Source organism: Anser cygnoides, chromosome 18 (assembly GCF_040182565.1).
Source record: "Anser cygnoides isolate HZ-2024a breed goose chromosome 18, Taihu_goose_T2T_genome, whole genome shotgun sequence".
Classification (NCBI taxonomy): domain Eukaryota; kingdom Metazoa; phylum Chordata; class Aves; order Anseriformes; family Anatidae; genus Anser; species Anser cygnoides.
Window position 1 is genome coordinate 5,061,582 of NC_089890.1, and position 16,718 is coordinate 5,078,299.

The window sequence follows — 16,718 nt, forward strand, 5'->3', positions numbered from 1 at the left end:
GCAGGGCGTTAAACAAGCCGAAATCTGCGTGGACCAGCAGTGATGGGGGCTCAGGTACCGCGGGCTGCTGTCCCAGCCGTGGGTGCTGCTGGGTCCGTGCAGGCACGTGGGACCCAGGGGAGGCAAGCAGCAAGCCCTCGCTGGGTGGCTTCGGGCTGGGAATGTGCTTCGGGGTTCATTATGGGATGCCTGAACAGCCTGATATAGAAAAATGAGTTCGTGCTTTGTAGCAAAAGGTAAATCATTCAATCTGGGGTGGGGGGGAGGAGGGGATAGAACTGAGAGAAACGAGGTTTCCTATTTTGTTATACAAGAGGTATTTTTCCACTAAATTTCCCCCTCCCAAGCCGTGCCCCATGCCCAGCTGCGGCCAGCCAGGTGTGCCGGGAGGCTGCGGTCAGGCTCGCCGCACGCACGCCGTCCCCTCTGTCCGCACAATATTGGACTGTTGTGTTTTATACTTAGGAAATGACAGAAATAAAAGCAATTTTACCAGACAACTCTGGATTTCCTGTTGTTGTTTGCTGTTTGGTTGGTGGTTGGTGTTGCTGCTGTTTCCCCCCCCTGCCCGTTCGTGGCAGATTTGGGGGGCGGCCGGGAGCCCGCGGAGCTGTGCGCGGTGCCTGAGGGCATTCTTCAGCCCTAAAAGGAGCTGTGCTCACCAGATCGGGATTTCTTGTGGGTTTTCAGAGCAGCCAAACTAGAAATGGAGCTGAGCTTGTCTCTGGCATCGGACGACAAAGGCGAGATGGAAGGAGTGGCATGATACGACTGTTGGGAATGTTTAAAGTACCAGCTAATTCGTTCGTGGGGCACGAGAATACAAATAACAGTGCTAATTTTGACTGCATCCAGAATAGTCCTCACCTTAGCTCCCCCGGCTGAGTAGGTTTGAATAAGCCCTGCCATGATCTCCGAAAGAAATAATTAATAAAGAAAGGATAATTAAAGCAATTGGCCTCCTCTGGGGAGCGGAACAGGGCGCTCGGGGCCATGTGTTTCCATCTCCAGATCAACCACGGCTCTCCCCATGGTCGTATTCTGAGTGGAAACTCCTGCCACAGCCGGGCTCATGCTTCGGAGCAAATCCGGGCTCATGCTGGCATCTGTCCGTGCATGTTTTTGTGGGGTTGTGGCCCCACGTGCCCCTTCCGAAGGTTACAAGCAGGAGAAAGGTGCCATGGTGGTGATGGGATCCCAAGATGTGGAGCACCTGTGAAGGCTAGGTTTTGGAAGAGGACGTTGGTTGGCATCATCCCCACAAACGTGCAGTCTCCAGCCCGGCACAGACCAGCACCACCACCGCTGTGCTGGATGTGGCCCTCGCACCGGCTGCTCCTGAGGCATCGCCTCAGCGCATACCGGTGAGCACAAAATGCCCCAAATCCCCCTCTTTGCACTGAACCCATCCCTGGACCTTTTACCCTTGAGGTTGCACGTGTCCCTGGAGGCATGGGTCCCAAAACACGTGCTACCCCCAAAATAACCCCACGGCGCTCCGTACCCCATGTGGCTGAGCGGGCGCCCATGGCTACGATGGGAAGGGGGGCACCAAACCCGCCAGTACCCACAGCATCCCAGCATCATCCGTTTGCCTTGGAGCAGCCAAACCCACGGCCAGGGATGTGGGTTGTCACGGCAACCGGGGATGCAAACGCTGCTGCCGCGGGCTGAGCACCACCGAAAACATCCGTCCGCACCCGGGCGTCAGGGGGTGGGCGCGGAGAGGAGCCAACGCTGCTGGGAAGGAGCGAAGGGAGGTCAAGGACAAGTTAAAATTGGAAAGAAAGCTGAACATGCCGTTTCGTAGACCTCGCTCGCTCACATCTGCCAGTTTTTGGTTTTTCTTTCCCCGCCCTCCCCATCGACGGCGGGGCGGTGGGAGCATCTCCTCCAGCTGGCAGGGGCAACGGGGTCCGCGGCAGCCAAAATCACTGGGAACGGCCACCAGGTCACGGGGGCTCTTCCCAGTGACCTGGCCAACGCAGGTCCCCTTTGCACCCACCATCGTATTTCAAATCTACTTGCCACCATGTTTCTCCTGCCCTCCCCCCCCCCCCCCCCGGCCCCCAGATTTGCAGCGTGCTGCGCATTTTTTGTGCTGAAATTCGGAGCTCCGTGCTGGAAGCTGCCAAGCGTGAGTCTGGATTGTGTAATGAGCTTCATCTATTATTATTCCCCCCTCTCTACTGCAACCCCCCCCAAGAATTTTTTTTCAAAAAGCAGCGTCGGAGAGCCTGGAAAGCCCTGGGAGCTCTGACCCTGGCTTTGCTTTTCGGGGTGTGGGTGGGCTCGTGCCCCGCACGGAGGCTTTCAGACACCCCCTTCATGCCCCAGTGGCTCTCCATCCTCTGCGCCAGGGTCCCAGCTTGAAGTGACGGTGCTCTCGCGTTTCCAAATGTCTCCGTTAAAAATATAAAAATACCCTTTTTTAAAAATTATTATTTCATTTTGTATTTTTCTCTAGGCAGCCCCAAGCAGAGGTAGAGTTTAAGGAATGGGGAAGGAGGAGCAGCACGGCCAGGGATGCCCTCAGGTCGGTCTCCAGCCCTCGATGCCCCCAGCTCTGGCCCGGCGGAGCTGACGGGGGCGCTGGATGCGGCCAAGCACAGTGCTGGGGCCGGACAGCACCAACCACGGGCAGCATTCAGGCCTGGTCCTGGGCGTGAGTGCAGGGTTACTGAGGCTGCACGTGCTCTTGCTGTGTGCACGTCACCTCCCGAAGTGCAGCTCGCTCTCCTCCTCAATACCTGGCTGTGCCCTCTGTCCCCACAGTGTCCCCCTCCTGCCCTGCTTGGTCCCAATTTTGGGTGCTGCCAGCACGAAGCCCAGCTCGGTGCAGAAGGAGCGTGGAGGAAGTGGCCGGGCACTGCAGGAGCTGCGGAGCCGCCCGAGGTCACCACAACCCCCGGGCTGCACCGCACCCGCAAAGCACCATTTCCACTGATTTATTCTTGTGAATCTTTTGCTAGCCCTTGCAGCAAGGTATTAGCCACAGGAGACTGTTGCAGACAAAAGCGAGCCCTGGTGTGGGGACGTCCCAGCACCTGCACAGCATCACGGCCCCATGAGCTCAGCACCTTCCTGCGGGCATCCACCTTCCCTGGGCAGGTAGGTCCCACACCATCACCATTTAATTTATGGACATGGGCACACCACTTCCCTGCGGTCACCACTTTGCAGACAGGGCGTTGTTAACAGATCACGGCGTTATCATCTGGGGAAACGTCACTGCAAATGGGGGGGACGGCACCCGGGCACGCCGGCCAGCTGGCACTGCCTGTGCCACGTCGCGCTGTTGTGGGGCCGGTAGCCTGGCAATGCCAGCCCCCGGCCATTAAACCCCTGCTGTAAAGCAATTTAGTGAGCATTAAGCCCTGGGAGGGAGCAGCCAGGGGAGAGGTGTGAGCGGCGGTGACGTGAGCAGGGCGCAGCAGGAGACGAGGTTTCAGAGCTGGTTTGCAAATGCTGGGGTGCCGCGGGCAGGTGATGCCCAACGCCAGCACTGCCACGGCCACGGGGTCTGCGCCACGGCTCCAGGAGGGACTAAACTGGGTGATGCCCATTATCTCCCGATGGAAACTATTTTAGCTAAATCCATGCTCTAACCATTTTATTGACTCCAAGTACCAGAGGAAGGTTAGAAGTGACTCTTTTACAAGTCATTTTGCTGTTAAATTTAGCTGTCCTATTTTCATTATCCCCATGGCTTTGGCAAGGGTGAGCAGCCTTCCCTAAAAGGCCTCGTTTCATACAGTAAGTTATTTGCTGCTCTCCTGACAGATATCTAAGCTTATAAGGTTTGTCTGCTCAGCTCAATAGCAGGATCAGCCTTCAATCTGACACGATTAGCATCAGCGTTTGCTTTTGGCCGCCCATCTGACAGCTTTCCACGTAGCCCCACGGTGGGGAGCTGGGATGGGGCCGTGCCACTGGAAACGTGGAAGCGTTGGAATTGGAGTCCCGAGCTCCTTGGGGTGCCCAGAGGCCGCAGATAAACGTCTCGCCTGCCTCCCCACCACGCTTCCCATCGCCCAGCAGTGCAAGCGATTTGTTCTGCTGCTTTCACGCTTGTCGGGGCTGCGCCGACGGGGCAACGCAATGCCGAGCCAAGGGCAATGGGCCGTGACAGGTGATGTCAATAGACATGGCCTGGAAAGGGGGGATTCCTCGCGGCAGGTTCAGCTTGCCCACGTTTCCCAAACTGTTTTCCCTGCACGGGGCAGAGAGGAGCCGTGCTCGTGGCCCCCGAGCCCCGTCCAGGCGCTGCCTCCCGCTTGGCTGGGACATGGCGGGGAGCAATGGCACTGCTGGGGATTTTGGGGAGAGCATCCTCCATTCCCCCCAGCCGGTCCCAGTGCTCCCCAACAAAGGACCCCCCCCCCCACCAGTGCCCCGTTCCCAGGGGTCCCACATCCACAAGCTCTGTGCTTTGCCCAGTGCTGAGCCCAAACCCCACTGCGGCGATGTCAGGCCCCGAATTTCAGCCCAGCACGTTCAGCTCCAGCCCCGTTCTGTGCTGGCCACGTACCGCAGTGCTGCAGCATCCATTGCTCGCTGTGGGGTGTGCCCACCAGCCCCGCTCCCAGGGGCCTTTCAGGAAATGCTGGAAATGCTGAAAATGCTTCGAAATGTGCCCGGATCAGCCCCTGGGCAAGCGCTGGGAAGCAGCCAAGCCCCAGCAGGGTGACCTCATTGTGGGAGGGGGCCAAGCCAGGGGTCTGGCTGCCCCACGGGCTTGTGTCCCCAGTTCTGGGGTTCAGTGCCCCCACCTGGGGGACCGGGGTGGCCTCTGGAGGGATGGAACAGGACATGGGTTAGGGATAAGGACGGGAGATGCACAACCCCAAACATCGAGGGAGCAGAAAGGTGATGCCCTGACCTCCCTGCCTAAAATCCTCCTCCGGACCCCCCTGTCCCTGCCCAGACCCCCTCTGCTCCCCGCTCCCTCCCTGTCCCCAGGGAGGGCCCCTGCACCCTCCCGCACCCGTCCCACCCCCGCTCCATGTAGGGCACCGCTGCACCCAGCCCAGCGCTTATAGGAACAGGAAACCCCGTCCCCACACAGAGGAGGAAGCCCGACAGCCCGGCCGAGCACGGAGCAGCCCCGATAGCGTTTTTATTATTATTTATATTTATTTATTTTATCTCTCTGCAAACAGAGGAGCGACGGCAGGCACGGCCCAACCCGCACCGCGGCGAGCAGCGGGGCCGGCGGCGGCACAGCCCCGGTGCAGCCATGGGGCAGAAATGCATGGAGAAGGTGTCCTCCTTCCTCTTCGAGTACGACACCCCTCGGATGGTGCTGGTGAGGAACAAGAAGGTGGGACTGACCTTCCGGCTGATCCAGCTCATCGTCCTGGCGTACATCATCGGGTAAGGCTCGCCGGGGCACGCTTTCCCAAATTAGCACTTTGCCATCACGTTAGAAAGGAACGGGGAGGGAGGGGCTCCTGTCTCCCCTATATCTCAACACGAGGGGGTTTTGCCGGTGGTATCGCATCCCCCTGCCCGTTGGCACCCACGCTGTGTCCTGCCGTGGGGCTGAGCCCCACGTCCTCCCCATCCCGGCTGCTCAGAGGCACGAGCCCTGCCCAGCCCCAGCGCTCGCTGAGCCGCCTCCAGCTGCTGCTCCAGCTGCTGGCCAGCAGCCTGAGAATCTGTTGTTATTTTTATTTTTCTTTATATGAAATAAGAGGCAGCTGGGGCCAGCGCGGTGATTTGTGAGACCCAGGCGGCTGCAGACAGGACCATAAATTTCCCCGTCCCCTCCCCAGCTGCTGTGGGGCAGGGACGCGGCCGCACTCCAAAGCCCTGTTTTGCTTTGCTTGTACGAGGCAGCCCCGAGAGCAGCTCAAAAAAAGGGCAGTGAGCCGGGCAGGCGGGCTGGAGCTGCACGAGGACACGTGTCCTTGGGTGCCCCAGGGCTCACGGAGCTGCTCAGAGCTGGCTTCAACCCTTGGGATCCTTCCCGCAGTGGGAGAAGGCACTGGGGCTGCAGTGGTGAGAGGTGGCGGGGCATGGGGTGCCGCGTTACGGGGCTGGGAATGATGCAGAAATCATCGCTGTGCCCCGACGGGCTGGAGAGCAGCACCTGCACCTGGCGGCCAGGAAGGACCCATGGTAGGAGGTTTACATGGAGAAGGGGTGCCCAGCTGCTGCAAGTAGAGCAGCACAAGAATTGGGGGACAAAATGGGTATTTGGGGAGCACAGTGTGGCTGGCGCAGTACAGCAGAGAAGTGGCCACTCCTGGGGCTCAGAGCGAGCTCCTGGCAGCTGTAGGGGCAATCCCAGCTTCACTCCAGCTCCCCTAGAAGGGGGGAAAAGCATCCCAGGGGCTGCACCACGGCGGTGGGGCCCTGCATTGCTCCTGCCCAGCTCACCAGGGAGCTCTCAGCCCAAACCGCCAGCTCCTGTGAAGGGGGAACAGGCAGGGACGGTTGCTTGCAGCAGGATTTCCGAAGTAACCATGGCTTAAGTAACCCAGCTAAAACAGGCCGGGCAGCAAGGAGAGATCAGCAGAAAATCCTGGAGGGGTGATGAGCAGGGGCAGAGGAGGAGGTGTTGCCGTAATTCTGATGTTTTTGCTGCCTTGGTGGGGTTGGGATATCCTGGCCCCCGGCTGCTGGCATCCCTCAGTGCCTGCACCAAGCCGTAATGTTTGAGATCAGCTCTTCTTCGAAAGCAAGCTCGGCAGGCAGATATTGATTTATTTGCAGTTATCTCAGCTCCGTGCCCCTGGCAGCAGGCACAGGATGCGTGACAGTGTGGCGGCAGCGGGGACATGAGCGCGGAGGAAGGACCGGCCCCCCGCTGCAGACAGCGCTGCGATAAGGCGCTATCGCTGCCAGCCGGGCGGGCAGCGCTTCGTGGCTTTGGCTTCCTGAAATGTTTGCGTGCGAGGAGGCTTAGATGATGGCAGGATGGGGCAGGAGGCTGGGTGACACCGCTGGGGGATTTCTGTCCCCTAGGCAGGGCTTGAGGTGGTGCCAGCAGCACGGGGAGATGCTGCCCTGCTGCCAGGGCTCGGCGGCTGGGACGGGGCCGCATCCTGCCCTCCCGGTATAACCCAGTACATGTTTAAGGTGAAAAAGGTGAGTTCTTCAGCAGGGCCCCAGTTTCTGCCCTCAGCCCAGGGTGCTATTCCCTTGGCTTGGGACACCCGTGGGGCTGCAGACCCCAAAGCACGGTCCCCAAAATGTCCAGCAGCCGCAGGGCAGAGCTCCAGGCGGGGACAAAAACCAGACCGCTCCTTTTTTAGTGCCAGCAGTGCTACCCAACATGGTCGCTCGCCAGTGTTTATAGGCTCCCTGAGTCGGACTTCATCCAGTGGCAGCTTGTTTATGCCCTGGGTTAAAAAGCGCCAGGAGCTGGCCCCAGCTATGCGGGCTATGAGCCGGCTACAGCCGGGCTATGCGGGCGATCAGGAGGCAGCGGCACGAGGGATGCTGCCCACAGCCCCTGGCACTGTGGCTCCCTCGGCTGGATGGGGAACTGATGGCCCTGGAGGGGCCCTGGGCTCACCCGTGTCCCAGCACTGGAGGCAGCAATTTGTGGCGAATATTAGTGCAGTGGATCAGGATGGACCAGGTGGGTTGTTGTGTCCAGCAAGGCTTCAATCCTAAATGCCCTCCAGACATGGCTCTTCCTGCCTTTGCCTGCCCTCAGCCACAAAACGTATCCCAAACCCCCAAATAAACGAGCCTGCGGTCAGTCAGGTCCTGCAGCTCCCACACGCCGTGAGCATGGGGTGGGAGAGCTCAGCAACACGTCCCCGGGCCCTCTAGCAAGAGGAAATTTGGGAAGTAATTGAAGATGTCCTGGAGCACAGGGAAACGCTCGCTGCATCTGCCCTGTCCCCTCCTGTCCCTGCTGCACCCACCCCTCGCCTTCCTCCCCCAGGTGGGTTTTCCTCTACGAGAAGGGCTACCAGTCACAGGACAGCATCGTCAGCTCCGTGTCGGTGAAGCTCAAAGGCCTGACGCTGACCAACGAGAGCGTCTTGGGCCCGCACATCTGGGACGTGGTGGATTACGTTTTCCCACCGCAGGTAAGGAGGCAGGAGGGGCTGGGGGGGGCTGCTCTCACCCCAACCCCATGGAGCAGGTCCTGGTGGGGTCCTTGGTGCTGGCTTTCCATGGGGCCACCCATGGCACAGCTTCTCCCTGCTGGAGAACAGGTGGCTCCTGCCACAAACCTTTCCCCATGTCGTCCCCAGGGAGCGCCCGATGCTTGGGACCCCTCCTGGTTGATGGGGGCACGTTTGATGCTGCCCCCACAAGGCTGAAGGCTCCTTCGGTGCCTCCAGGTGTGGGCAGCAAGGGGGGACTGGTGACACCACAACTCCCCAAGGCCACCACCAGCTTCCCACGTTGGGACCCAAGGAAACAAATTTGGGGGAGAAAGGAGCTGCCCGCCTGGCCATGCGCCGGTGGTTTCGGTGTCCCATGTGGAAGGGGCTCCTCCGCTCCCCAAAAACACTGTGCTGTCCGTCAGCTCCTTGGCTGTGTCTCCGCAGGGGGACAACTCGTTCGTGGTGATGACCAACTTCATTATCACCCCTGGACAGAAACAAGGAACCTGCCCGGAGGTAAACACCCTGGCTCCTTTCAGCAGTCACCGTGTCTGTAACTCGGGGGGCTGAGGTGGTGGCGCCAGTGGAGTAATTCTCCTGAGAGCGAGAAGTTTAGTAAAAGCGTGAGCCTTAAAGCTTAAAAAAGAAACCCCTCACCCTTTTCCCTGCTTAACTCGGTTGCCTGTGGCTGGGAAGCGGTGTATGGAGGAGGCTGTTGCCCCGTGGGGGGACGGACGGGCGGATGCCCTGGGGGGTGATGGTGGGACACAGCGCTGAGCGGCTTTCCCCAAACAGCTGCCGGATGCCGGGCTCTGCACGAGGGACAGCGACTGCAGCAAGGGGACGTACAGCCGCCAGGGACAAGGTACGGCACTGCCGCTCCTGGTGAGCACAGCGAGCCCCAGCGGGGCCACGCAGCTGGGGGGGCTGTGTGGGGACCTGCCCCGGGATGCCCTCTGGCATCCCCAAAGATCATCCCACCTGGGCCGGCCCTGCTCTCCTCTTCCAAATGATGTCTGAGCTGCAAAAACCTTCCTGACAAAAGGATAATCAAGGAAATTAAATGTTTCCCCCCGACTTACAGCTTTCTAACAGCCGATTGGCCACAATTAATTGCCCTTTTAATCAAGGGGCACTGTTTTGTTTTTTGGATGGCCATGGCAGGGCTGGAACCCCACCCAGGTCCCCCAAATCCCGGTGTTGAGCTGGGGTTTCCCAGTACCCAGGGACGCGAGCAGCTCTCTCTGCCCCGCAGGGCTCATGACGGGCAGGTGTGTGAATTTCAACAGCTCGGTGAAGACCTGCGAGATCTTTGGCTGGTGCCCTGTCGAAGTTGACTACCACGTTCCCAAGTAAGCAGAGATGCTGTTGCCCCATTTTGCAGCTAGCCGGGACCAGAAGCACTCAGTGTAGGGCAGAGCAAGCCCGGACTCTGTGGGTTTCTGCCAGGACAGCCCGGGTAGATGCTGCCTGATGTCCCCAGGGGGTTGTGTCCCTCCTGGCCTGATTTTCTCCTGGTGGCTCTCCCCTTCTGTGCCGGGTTCTCCACGCGTGGCCCAGCTGCCCTCAGAGCAAAGTCATTCTCTGCCCATGAGCTGTTCTCCACCTCCAGCCTCCACGGACCGCTGTGAAGCACCTCTTGGCATACGCCAAGTCCTTTCCTCCTTGCCATGGACATGTGCCAATGCTTGTTTTTCAGCCCTGCCCTCCTGTCAGAAGCGGAGAAGTTCACCTTGTTCATCAAGAACAGCATCACCTTCCCCAGGTTCAAGGTGTCCAGGTACGGGGAGGGCTGGGGGGAGGACTTCTGCTTGGCCGTGGCCCTGAGGGGAAATCAGGGGCAGAGCTGGGTGCGTGACATGGGGGTGTCATCCCTCACCAGCAAGCCCAGCACTGGCCCAGCTGCTGCCCCCTCCAGCACCAGCTGAGCTGGTAGGAACTGAGCCATCTCCCTCCAAACCCATCCCAGCACAGCTGCTGGCTGCAGCTGCAGGGAGGGGGCTGCTGGAACGAAAGTCCCTTGAGTTATCTTCAAACCACCTGCATGAAAATGCAGTTTCTCTGGTCCCCTGTTTTTCTTCTCCCTATTTCCCCCCCACTACAAAAGCGGTAAAAAATTAAATATGACCATGGGGTGTGAGCAGCCAGGAGGAGCCTGCTGCCCCCCAAAACAAGCAGCAGTCCCCGTACCCTCACCATTACCGCTAGGTCCTGCAGCAGGACATGGGGCCAGCCCCTCCAGGCAGTGCTGGATGCTGGCGTGCATCTAAGAGGATTTATGGCACCGCCGGTCCCGTAGCCGATTTGGAGCAAATTAGGAGCAGCTATTTGTGCTGAGCATAGCGGATTCCTCGCTAAGCCAGCCGCATCCCCGCTCTGCAGCCGAGGTTAAATGCCCCGGCAGCGTGGCATGTGTGGGGCTGCCCCCCAAGGGGTGGTGGGACCCTCAGCAGCAGCAGGGTGAGGTGGTGGCAGGGGCTGCAGGGGGGACATGGCAGGGGACAGCAGGGCCTGGGAGGAGAGGGTGGCCGGAGCCAGCCAGGGTCAGGGGGGGACTTCCTGCCTTTGATCGCTGCTGCTAATGAACTGCTGAGCAGAAGGGGTGGGACGGGACTGACCAGGGCACGGGGCTTGCAAAACCATCCGGGGCAGGGAGGCTTCAGGGAAAGGCTATTTTTAGGAGAAAGGGCAGACCCGGGTGGCAGGCAGGACGTCATCCTTCCCTTTTCACCCTTTCTGGGCAAGATGGCAAAAAAATGGCTGAGGGTGGGTGCCGTGGGATGCGCTGTCTGTGATTTGTCCCAGATGGAAACTGACTGTGCTGAGAGCACTGCTCGTGGATGAGGAGAGGAGAGGCGAGGCGAGGCAGCTGGGAGGGGTGGTGGAGGCCGCCGGAGGGCTGGCAGGCCTGGGGGACGAAAGAGGGGGCTGCAAAAAGAAGTGAGGGTGGTGGCTGTGTGCTGAAACATGGGTTGGGGCTGCACGCAAAGCAGCGAACCCAAAGCTGATGTAGAGACCACTCGTGGGAGAGAAAACAGCAGAGAAGTGTCCTCCACGTGGGGAGGTTCAGGAGGAACAGGCCCCTGGTGGGGTGGGGGAGGCCAGGCGGGGCTGGAGGAGACGGTCTGCGCTCCGCGTGGGGGTGGAGGACGAGGCCCAGTGCCTGACCCAGCTCTGAAGTGGCCCGGCTTTGGGCAAGGCCTTGGACCAGGGCCATACAGAGCTCCTTTCTCACAATTTTTTCAGCTCTTCAGGGTCTTTCTCGCTCTCCTTTCATTCGCAGGCGCAACTTGGTGGAGAGCGTGACCAAGCAGTACCTGAAGAAATGCACGTACCACAAAGTCACCGACTCCCTGTGCCCCGTGTTTGACCTGGGCTACGTGGTGAAGGAATCGGGTCAGAATTTCACCGTCCTGGCCGTTAAGGTACTGGACGTTTGGAGACGTGCCTTGGGACACGGGGGGCCGGCCGAGCTGCCACTGCTGCAACGAGGGGTGGGATTTCCCAGGGGCTTGCACAGCAGCGGCAGAATTAAATCTCATAAATATGATGAATCTCCTTGGATGTGGCCTTTTCTGGTTTAGTGACTGATGTGTCAGGGTTAGGCCATGGGGCAGGCAAAACTCATGGACAAAATCGGACAAAGAAGGGCCACAAAGACCATTGTTGCTCAGGACCATGCCCTGGGCGTAGCATGATGCCCAGGAGCAAGAGGGCATGAACTTAGCCGTACATCCAGCATTTAGGACCAAAGCGAGCATCTCAGCATAGGGCATGCAGCCTGATGGGGAGCCAGGGCACCTGGTAGCACCCAGGGGGGCCACCTACGAGGAGGGACGGGGTGTCTCTGTGCCACCCGGTGCTGCTGTCCCCGCTGCAGGGCGGAGTGGTGGGCATCACCATCGACTGGAATTGCGACCTCGACTGGCCCGTCCGGCACTGCAAGCCCATTTACCAGTTCCACGGCCTCTACAATGACGACAGTAACGTCTCGCCGGGCTTCAACTTCAGGTGAGGGCACCCCCCTGCCTCCCCAGGCAGGGTCTGAAGGTGGGTGTTTGGGGGATGCCACAGCGCTCAGCGGGTGGCAGTAAATCCAGGACTGCCCTCCAATATAGGTGGTGGCTTTGCAATGCCAGACAGCAGTGCTTGATGGAATGGGATAGGAAGAGATAACCCAGTCCCTCAGGCGGTTAGGAGAGGGTCAGGAGCATCCCCTGACCCCATCCTCCTTCGCATCCCACCAAGGTCGCAGTGCTGTGGGGTGGCGGGGGCTGGCAGACACCCGTTAACAAGCCATTAATGTCCCCTATCTCATGGGACAGGTATGCCAAATACTACAAAGAAGATGGGACAGACAAGAGGACCCTGTACAAGGTGTTTGGGATCCGGTTTGACATCCTGGTGAACGGCAAGGTAAGGGCGGCTGTGCACGGGTGTCAGCACCACCGTAATGCAGTGTCAGGTCCCATGGGGCCAGTGATTCCCAGGGGACATGGAGGGGAACCCGTTGTATGGGCTGCATCTATCAGCTGCAGTTCAGCCTGTGGTTTTGTCCCAGAACAAACCCACTTTGGGGGTTTGGGAGGACCGTGGAAAGCTGAAACCTTTCACTGACATTTCCAGAACACTTGTGTTTATCTTTTTTTTTTATTTATTTTTTATTTTCCCCTCTCTTTCTTCCCACTGGGAAAGAAGGCTTTCCTTGTGGTACTCCCACTGGCAATATTTAAAGGGTATGCATTCTTTTTTTTAGTTAAAAATACGGGAAACAAAATAATTTCAATTTGTGTCAGCCTAAACCCGAAATAACCGTATTTTTCTGTTTGACAAATGAACTTAAAATCAGCTCCTAACCAGCTCCTGTTTCTCTGGGTTGTGGGGAATTTCGTGGCTGGAGCTGCTGCAAGGCTCCTCAGCTGAGCCCTACCCGTGGCTATTGCAGCCTTCTCCTGCTGTGAGCTCGTTGCAGCATCTCACCGCTTCCCTCTGACTTCATGCAGGCGGGCAAATTTGACATCATCCCCACCATGACCACGATCGGCTCTGGAATTGGTATTTTTGGAGTGGTAAGTTTGGGTGGCTCCAGCCCCTACTTTGTGTCTCTGATTAGCGCCCTGGCGATGAGCAGGAGCGGGAAGGAGCTGCCCCAGCGCCCCGTTAACGTGGGGAGCAGGGACCCATGGCCATGGGCCGGAGGGAGCCAACGTCCTGCTGTGCGAGAGGAAGGTGGGCTGGGCAGCCCTCCCGACAGCTGCATGTCAGATACATTGCTAAAGGGTCTGGGAGGTGGTGAGCCGCATTTCGTGCAATGCACAGCCCCGAGATCCTGTTTCGTTATGATCATTAAAGACTTTGGCACGACCCAAAGGGTGCGTGCGCTGCATGTACCCAAAGGGGAAGCATTTAATTTCTGTTGAAATTGCCCGGTGTCAGTCCCAGCAAGCTTCTTTTCTGCCCTAAATGGACTTTGGGAGGATTCATGCTCTTCAGCAGCTGCCATCAGTGGCCTGAAGCAGAAGTGACCCGTTTGTGGGAAAAACTGGGACAAACTGGGAACACAAGAGGGCACAGGCGAGCTGGGAGGGCAGCCCCAACCCTGCCTGTGCTCTGATTCAAGGCCTCTGTGCTCTGCGACCTGCTCCTGCTGCATTTCCTCCAAGGACGGGACTACTACAAGCAGAAGAAATTCAAGTACGCGGAACAGGAGCCTGTGAGTACCGGCACATCCCTCCCTGCCAGAGGCTCTCGGTGGGCGAGCGTGGGTGCGTGCGTGGTGATGCCATGCCAGGGACCACGTTCATGTCGAGGAGTGCCCAGGCACCTTCCCGAGCTGCTGGGAGCCCCAAGCCCCTGGGGCTGTCCGAGGCCGGGAGCCGTGAGTCTCCCCTCCAAAATTACTTTCTGCATGACCCGCCGTTTCCTCCCACTGCTCACTTTCCGAGACCATCCTCATGACCACGGGATGTTTCCCGTCCTTTCATAGGAGGTGGAAACAGGTCCCCCCCAAATTCATCTGAGAATATGCTCGCATGCTGGGGGCTAGGAGCTGGTGCTTCCCAGCCGCTTGTTCCCCTGCTGTTAGCAGGGGACAGGTCTGTAAAAGAATTATCGTTTTCTCTTCTTTAACCCCCAGTCAAAGTCGCATAAGAAAGGGAAGGAGCTGGACAACACGCAGTGAGAGGTGAGTGGGGTTCCCCAGCCTAGCTGGTGTATGGTTATGGGTCTCAGGGGGCTCCTAAGGCCCTGGGAAGGGCACAGGGTGGGAAACAGCAGTGGGCTGTAATGGCTGATGTGGCATCTATGCTTCCCGGGGCAGGCAGGGTGGGGATGTGGGATGGACACTGGGTTTTGGACAGCAGCATCTCTCCAGGAGGTGAGCTGGGGGCAGGACACCCGAAACCACCATGCCTCTCTCTCTCCAGCATCCACGCTGACCAACAAACCTGCACCTTCTTCCTCCTCCTCCTCCTCCTCCTCTCCCAAAACACGGTCGTCATCCCCAGCCCCAGCCCCGAGGCCAGCAGGAGCAGCATCCAACGCCAGCTCACGTGAACGCAGCACCCTGCAGCCAGGGCAGGATCTGGCCGGCCCAGTGCCCTGCGTCTGGCAGGGCTTGCTGTGATGCTGGGGTGGGTGACGCCTGCACGGGGCACAGGGGCCCTGCACTTGCTACAGCACCCACAGGACCTCCACCAGCCCTGCCTGGGGTGCCAGGGCCGTGCTGGGGTGTCCTGCACCCCGAGCCCTGCAAGAGAGCATCGCTGCCTTCCCTTCCCCAGCAGTGCCCCTGAGTGGCTCCAGATTGAGGAGAGGGGAGTGGAAGGAGAGCTGGCAAAAACCATGCATAGTCCCCCAGCATGGGAAAGAAAGGGTTATTTTGTGAGAATGTATTTTATTAGAAAAATAAACCTTTAGTTTTTCTACTACATCCTTTTGCAAAGCCCATGCTTGCCCTGGGCAGGACGCAGGGTACGTGGTGGTTTTCAGCACCGGGGAGTCTGTGCACGCAGAGGAGCCCTGCAAATCGGGCTGGAGCACCGAGCCTCTGCGAGGGAGCTGGCACAGGCTCCCCCAGGCTCTGCCCTCCCATGCAGGGCCCCTGGGCCTCCGGCCGCGAGCACGGCTTGTTATCAGCGTTGTCACTTGGGTTTCCGTCTCAGACAGGCCGGCTGGCGGGGAGCCACGGGGAGCTGCTGCCCTGCGCCAGCTCTGCCTGCTGCTGCCCACACCAGCGGGGCGAGCAGCGCTGCCCCTCTCAGCTCCTTGCCCCCATCTACAAAAGCACCCCGAGGAACCCCTGTCCCTCTGGGCTCTTTGCCCCCAGCTTCAAAACTGCCCCGAGCAGCCCCTGCCCCACGCTGCCGGCTCTGGCCGGGGCTCTCGGGTTGCACCAGCTCAGACTTGCTGCGCTCTCTCTTCGAGGGTCTGACCTCTTTTTCGGAAAAGCTGAAATTTTGAAAAAGCTGACATTTTGTCTCGGTCAGTTCAAAACTGGATTGCAGCAGCCTTGGGGAAGTCAGCAGAGGGGCCGTGGGGATGCCGCACCCGTTGCAGGATGGGAGCGGGCACCAGCAGCACGCAGGGTACACGCAGCGCTCGGGCTCCTATGGGACAGGGGTTGCAAGAAGCTTCAATCTGGCCATGAGGGCAGCAGAGTTAACGTCAAGCTGTCCATCCCCCACTGGGAGGTGATTTGCTCTCAGAAGGATGCCTCAGCTTTCAAAAAAAAAATCTATTAAGACTATTTTTATTGTTGGGTGTTTTGTTTTGTTTTTTTTCACCCTTTCTCGTGCCGCTGCCGTGTCAGAGCGATGCCCGGTGCGTGCACTGGAGGTGCAAAGAGCATTAGGGGCAAAGCTGGCCGGAGCCCGGAGGCCTTGGAGCCAACTGGGTGGTGGCAGCCCCACGCAGCGGGTGCGGTGGTGCAGCAATCTCTCCAGCTAAGCCTCAGCCAGCAGAGGGGACTGGCAGACCGCTTCTCACATCCACGCCTGGCAGAACTCGCTTCCTGAGGCTCAGAGGCAGCGAAGCGACAGCGTTCAGGTTCACCTCTCACACCCGCTTAAAGGGGGTCGGTCTGCAGGCAAAACTGAAAATAGCCAGGGCAGGGCTGCAGGTGGAGCAGGGGATTGGTTTTGGCTGCTTTATCTTTCTAGCTGCTTGTAATGCAAAGCCTCCGTTCTTTCCCAAGGAAGTATTAAAAGGCAGAATAGGAAATTAGGAGAAATGGTACTTGTACACGTTTCCCTGTAGTTGCCATTCAAAACCTCTTTGCTGGGATCCCTAAAAGTCCCAAGATTGCTTTAAAAATCACGGGAGGGTTTATTTTCTTTTCCATGCTTGCTTTTTACAATACATGAGCTTTGGGGATCCTTGCCTTTGCCTTTCCCTCACCAACCACCTCCAGCAGGACGAGAGGCTGTAATTTGAATTCTTTTACCAACACAAGTTCCTCTCCCAAGCCAGCGACCCCAGAGCCTGCGGCCTTCAGGTGGAGACCATGCAGAGCAGTCGGCGTCTGGAGGGAATGCAGCAAATGTCTGCTGTGAATGGAAACCAGTCCCCTGTGCAGTGTGAAAAGGTCGGGGAAGCCCACGGCAATTGCTACGGCTCTGCTTTGTGCAGGAGGGGCTGGAGCTG

The 16,718-nt window shown here is 58.8% G+C and overlaps 1 protein-coding gene across 1 annotated transcript; it reads left to right on the top strand.

Moving 5' to 3' along the window:
- Window positions 1–5,050: 5,050 nt before the first annotated feature.
- On the top strand, window positions 5,051–15,006 carry P2RX1 (purinergic receptor P2X 1). Its single transcript, XM_048068154.2, has 13 exons — window positions 5,051–5,376; window positions 7,904–8,051; window positions 8,520–8,591; window positions 8,871–8,940; window positions 9,331–9,427; window positions 9,775–9,855; window positions 11,359–11,500; window positions 11,956–12,086; window positions 12,401–12,491; window positions 13,079–13,144; window positions 13,696–13,788; window positions 14,212–14,259; window positions 14,501–15,006. The coding sequence occupies exons 1-12, from the start codon at window positions 5,240–5,242 to the stop codon at window positions 14,254–14,256; spliced, it is 1,173 nt and encodes a 390-aa protein (XP_047924111.1). The 5' UTR covers window positions 5,051–5,239; the 3' UTR covers window positions 14,257–14,259; window positions 14,501–15,006.
- The last annotated feature ends 1,712 nt before the right edge of the window (window positions 15,007–16,718 follow it).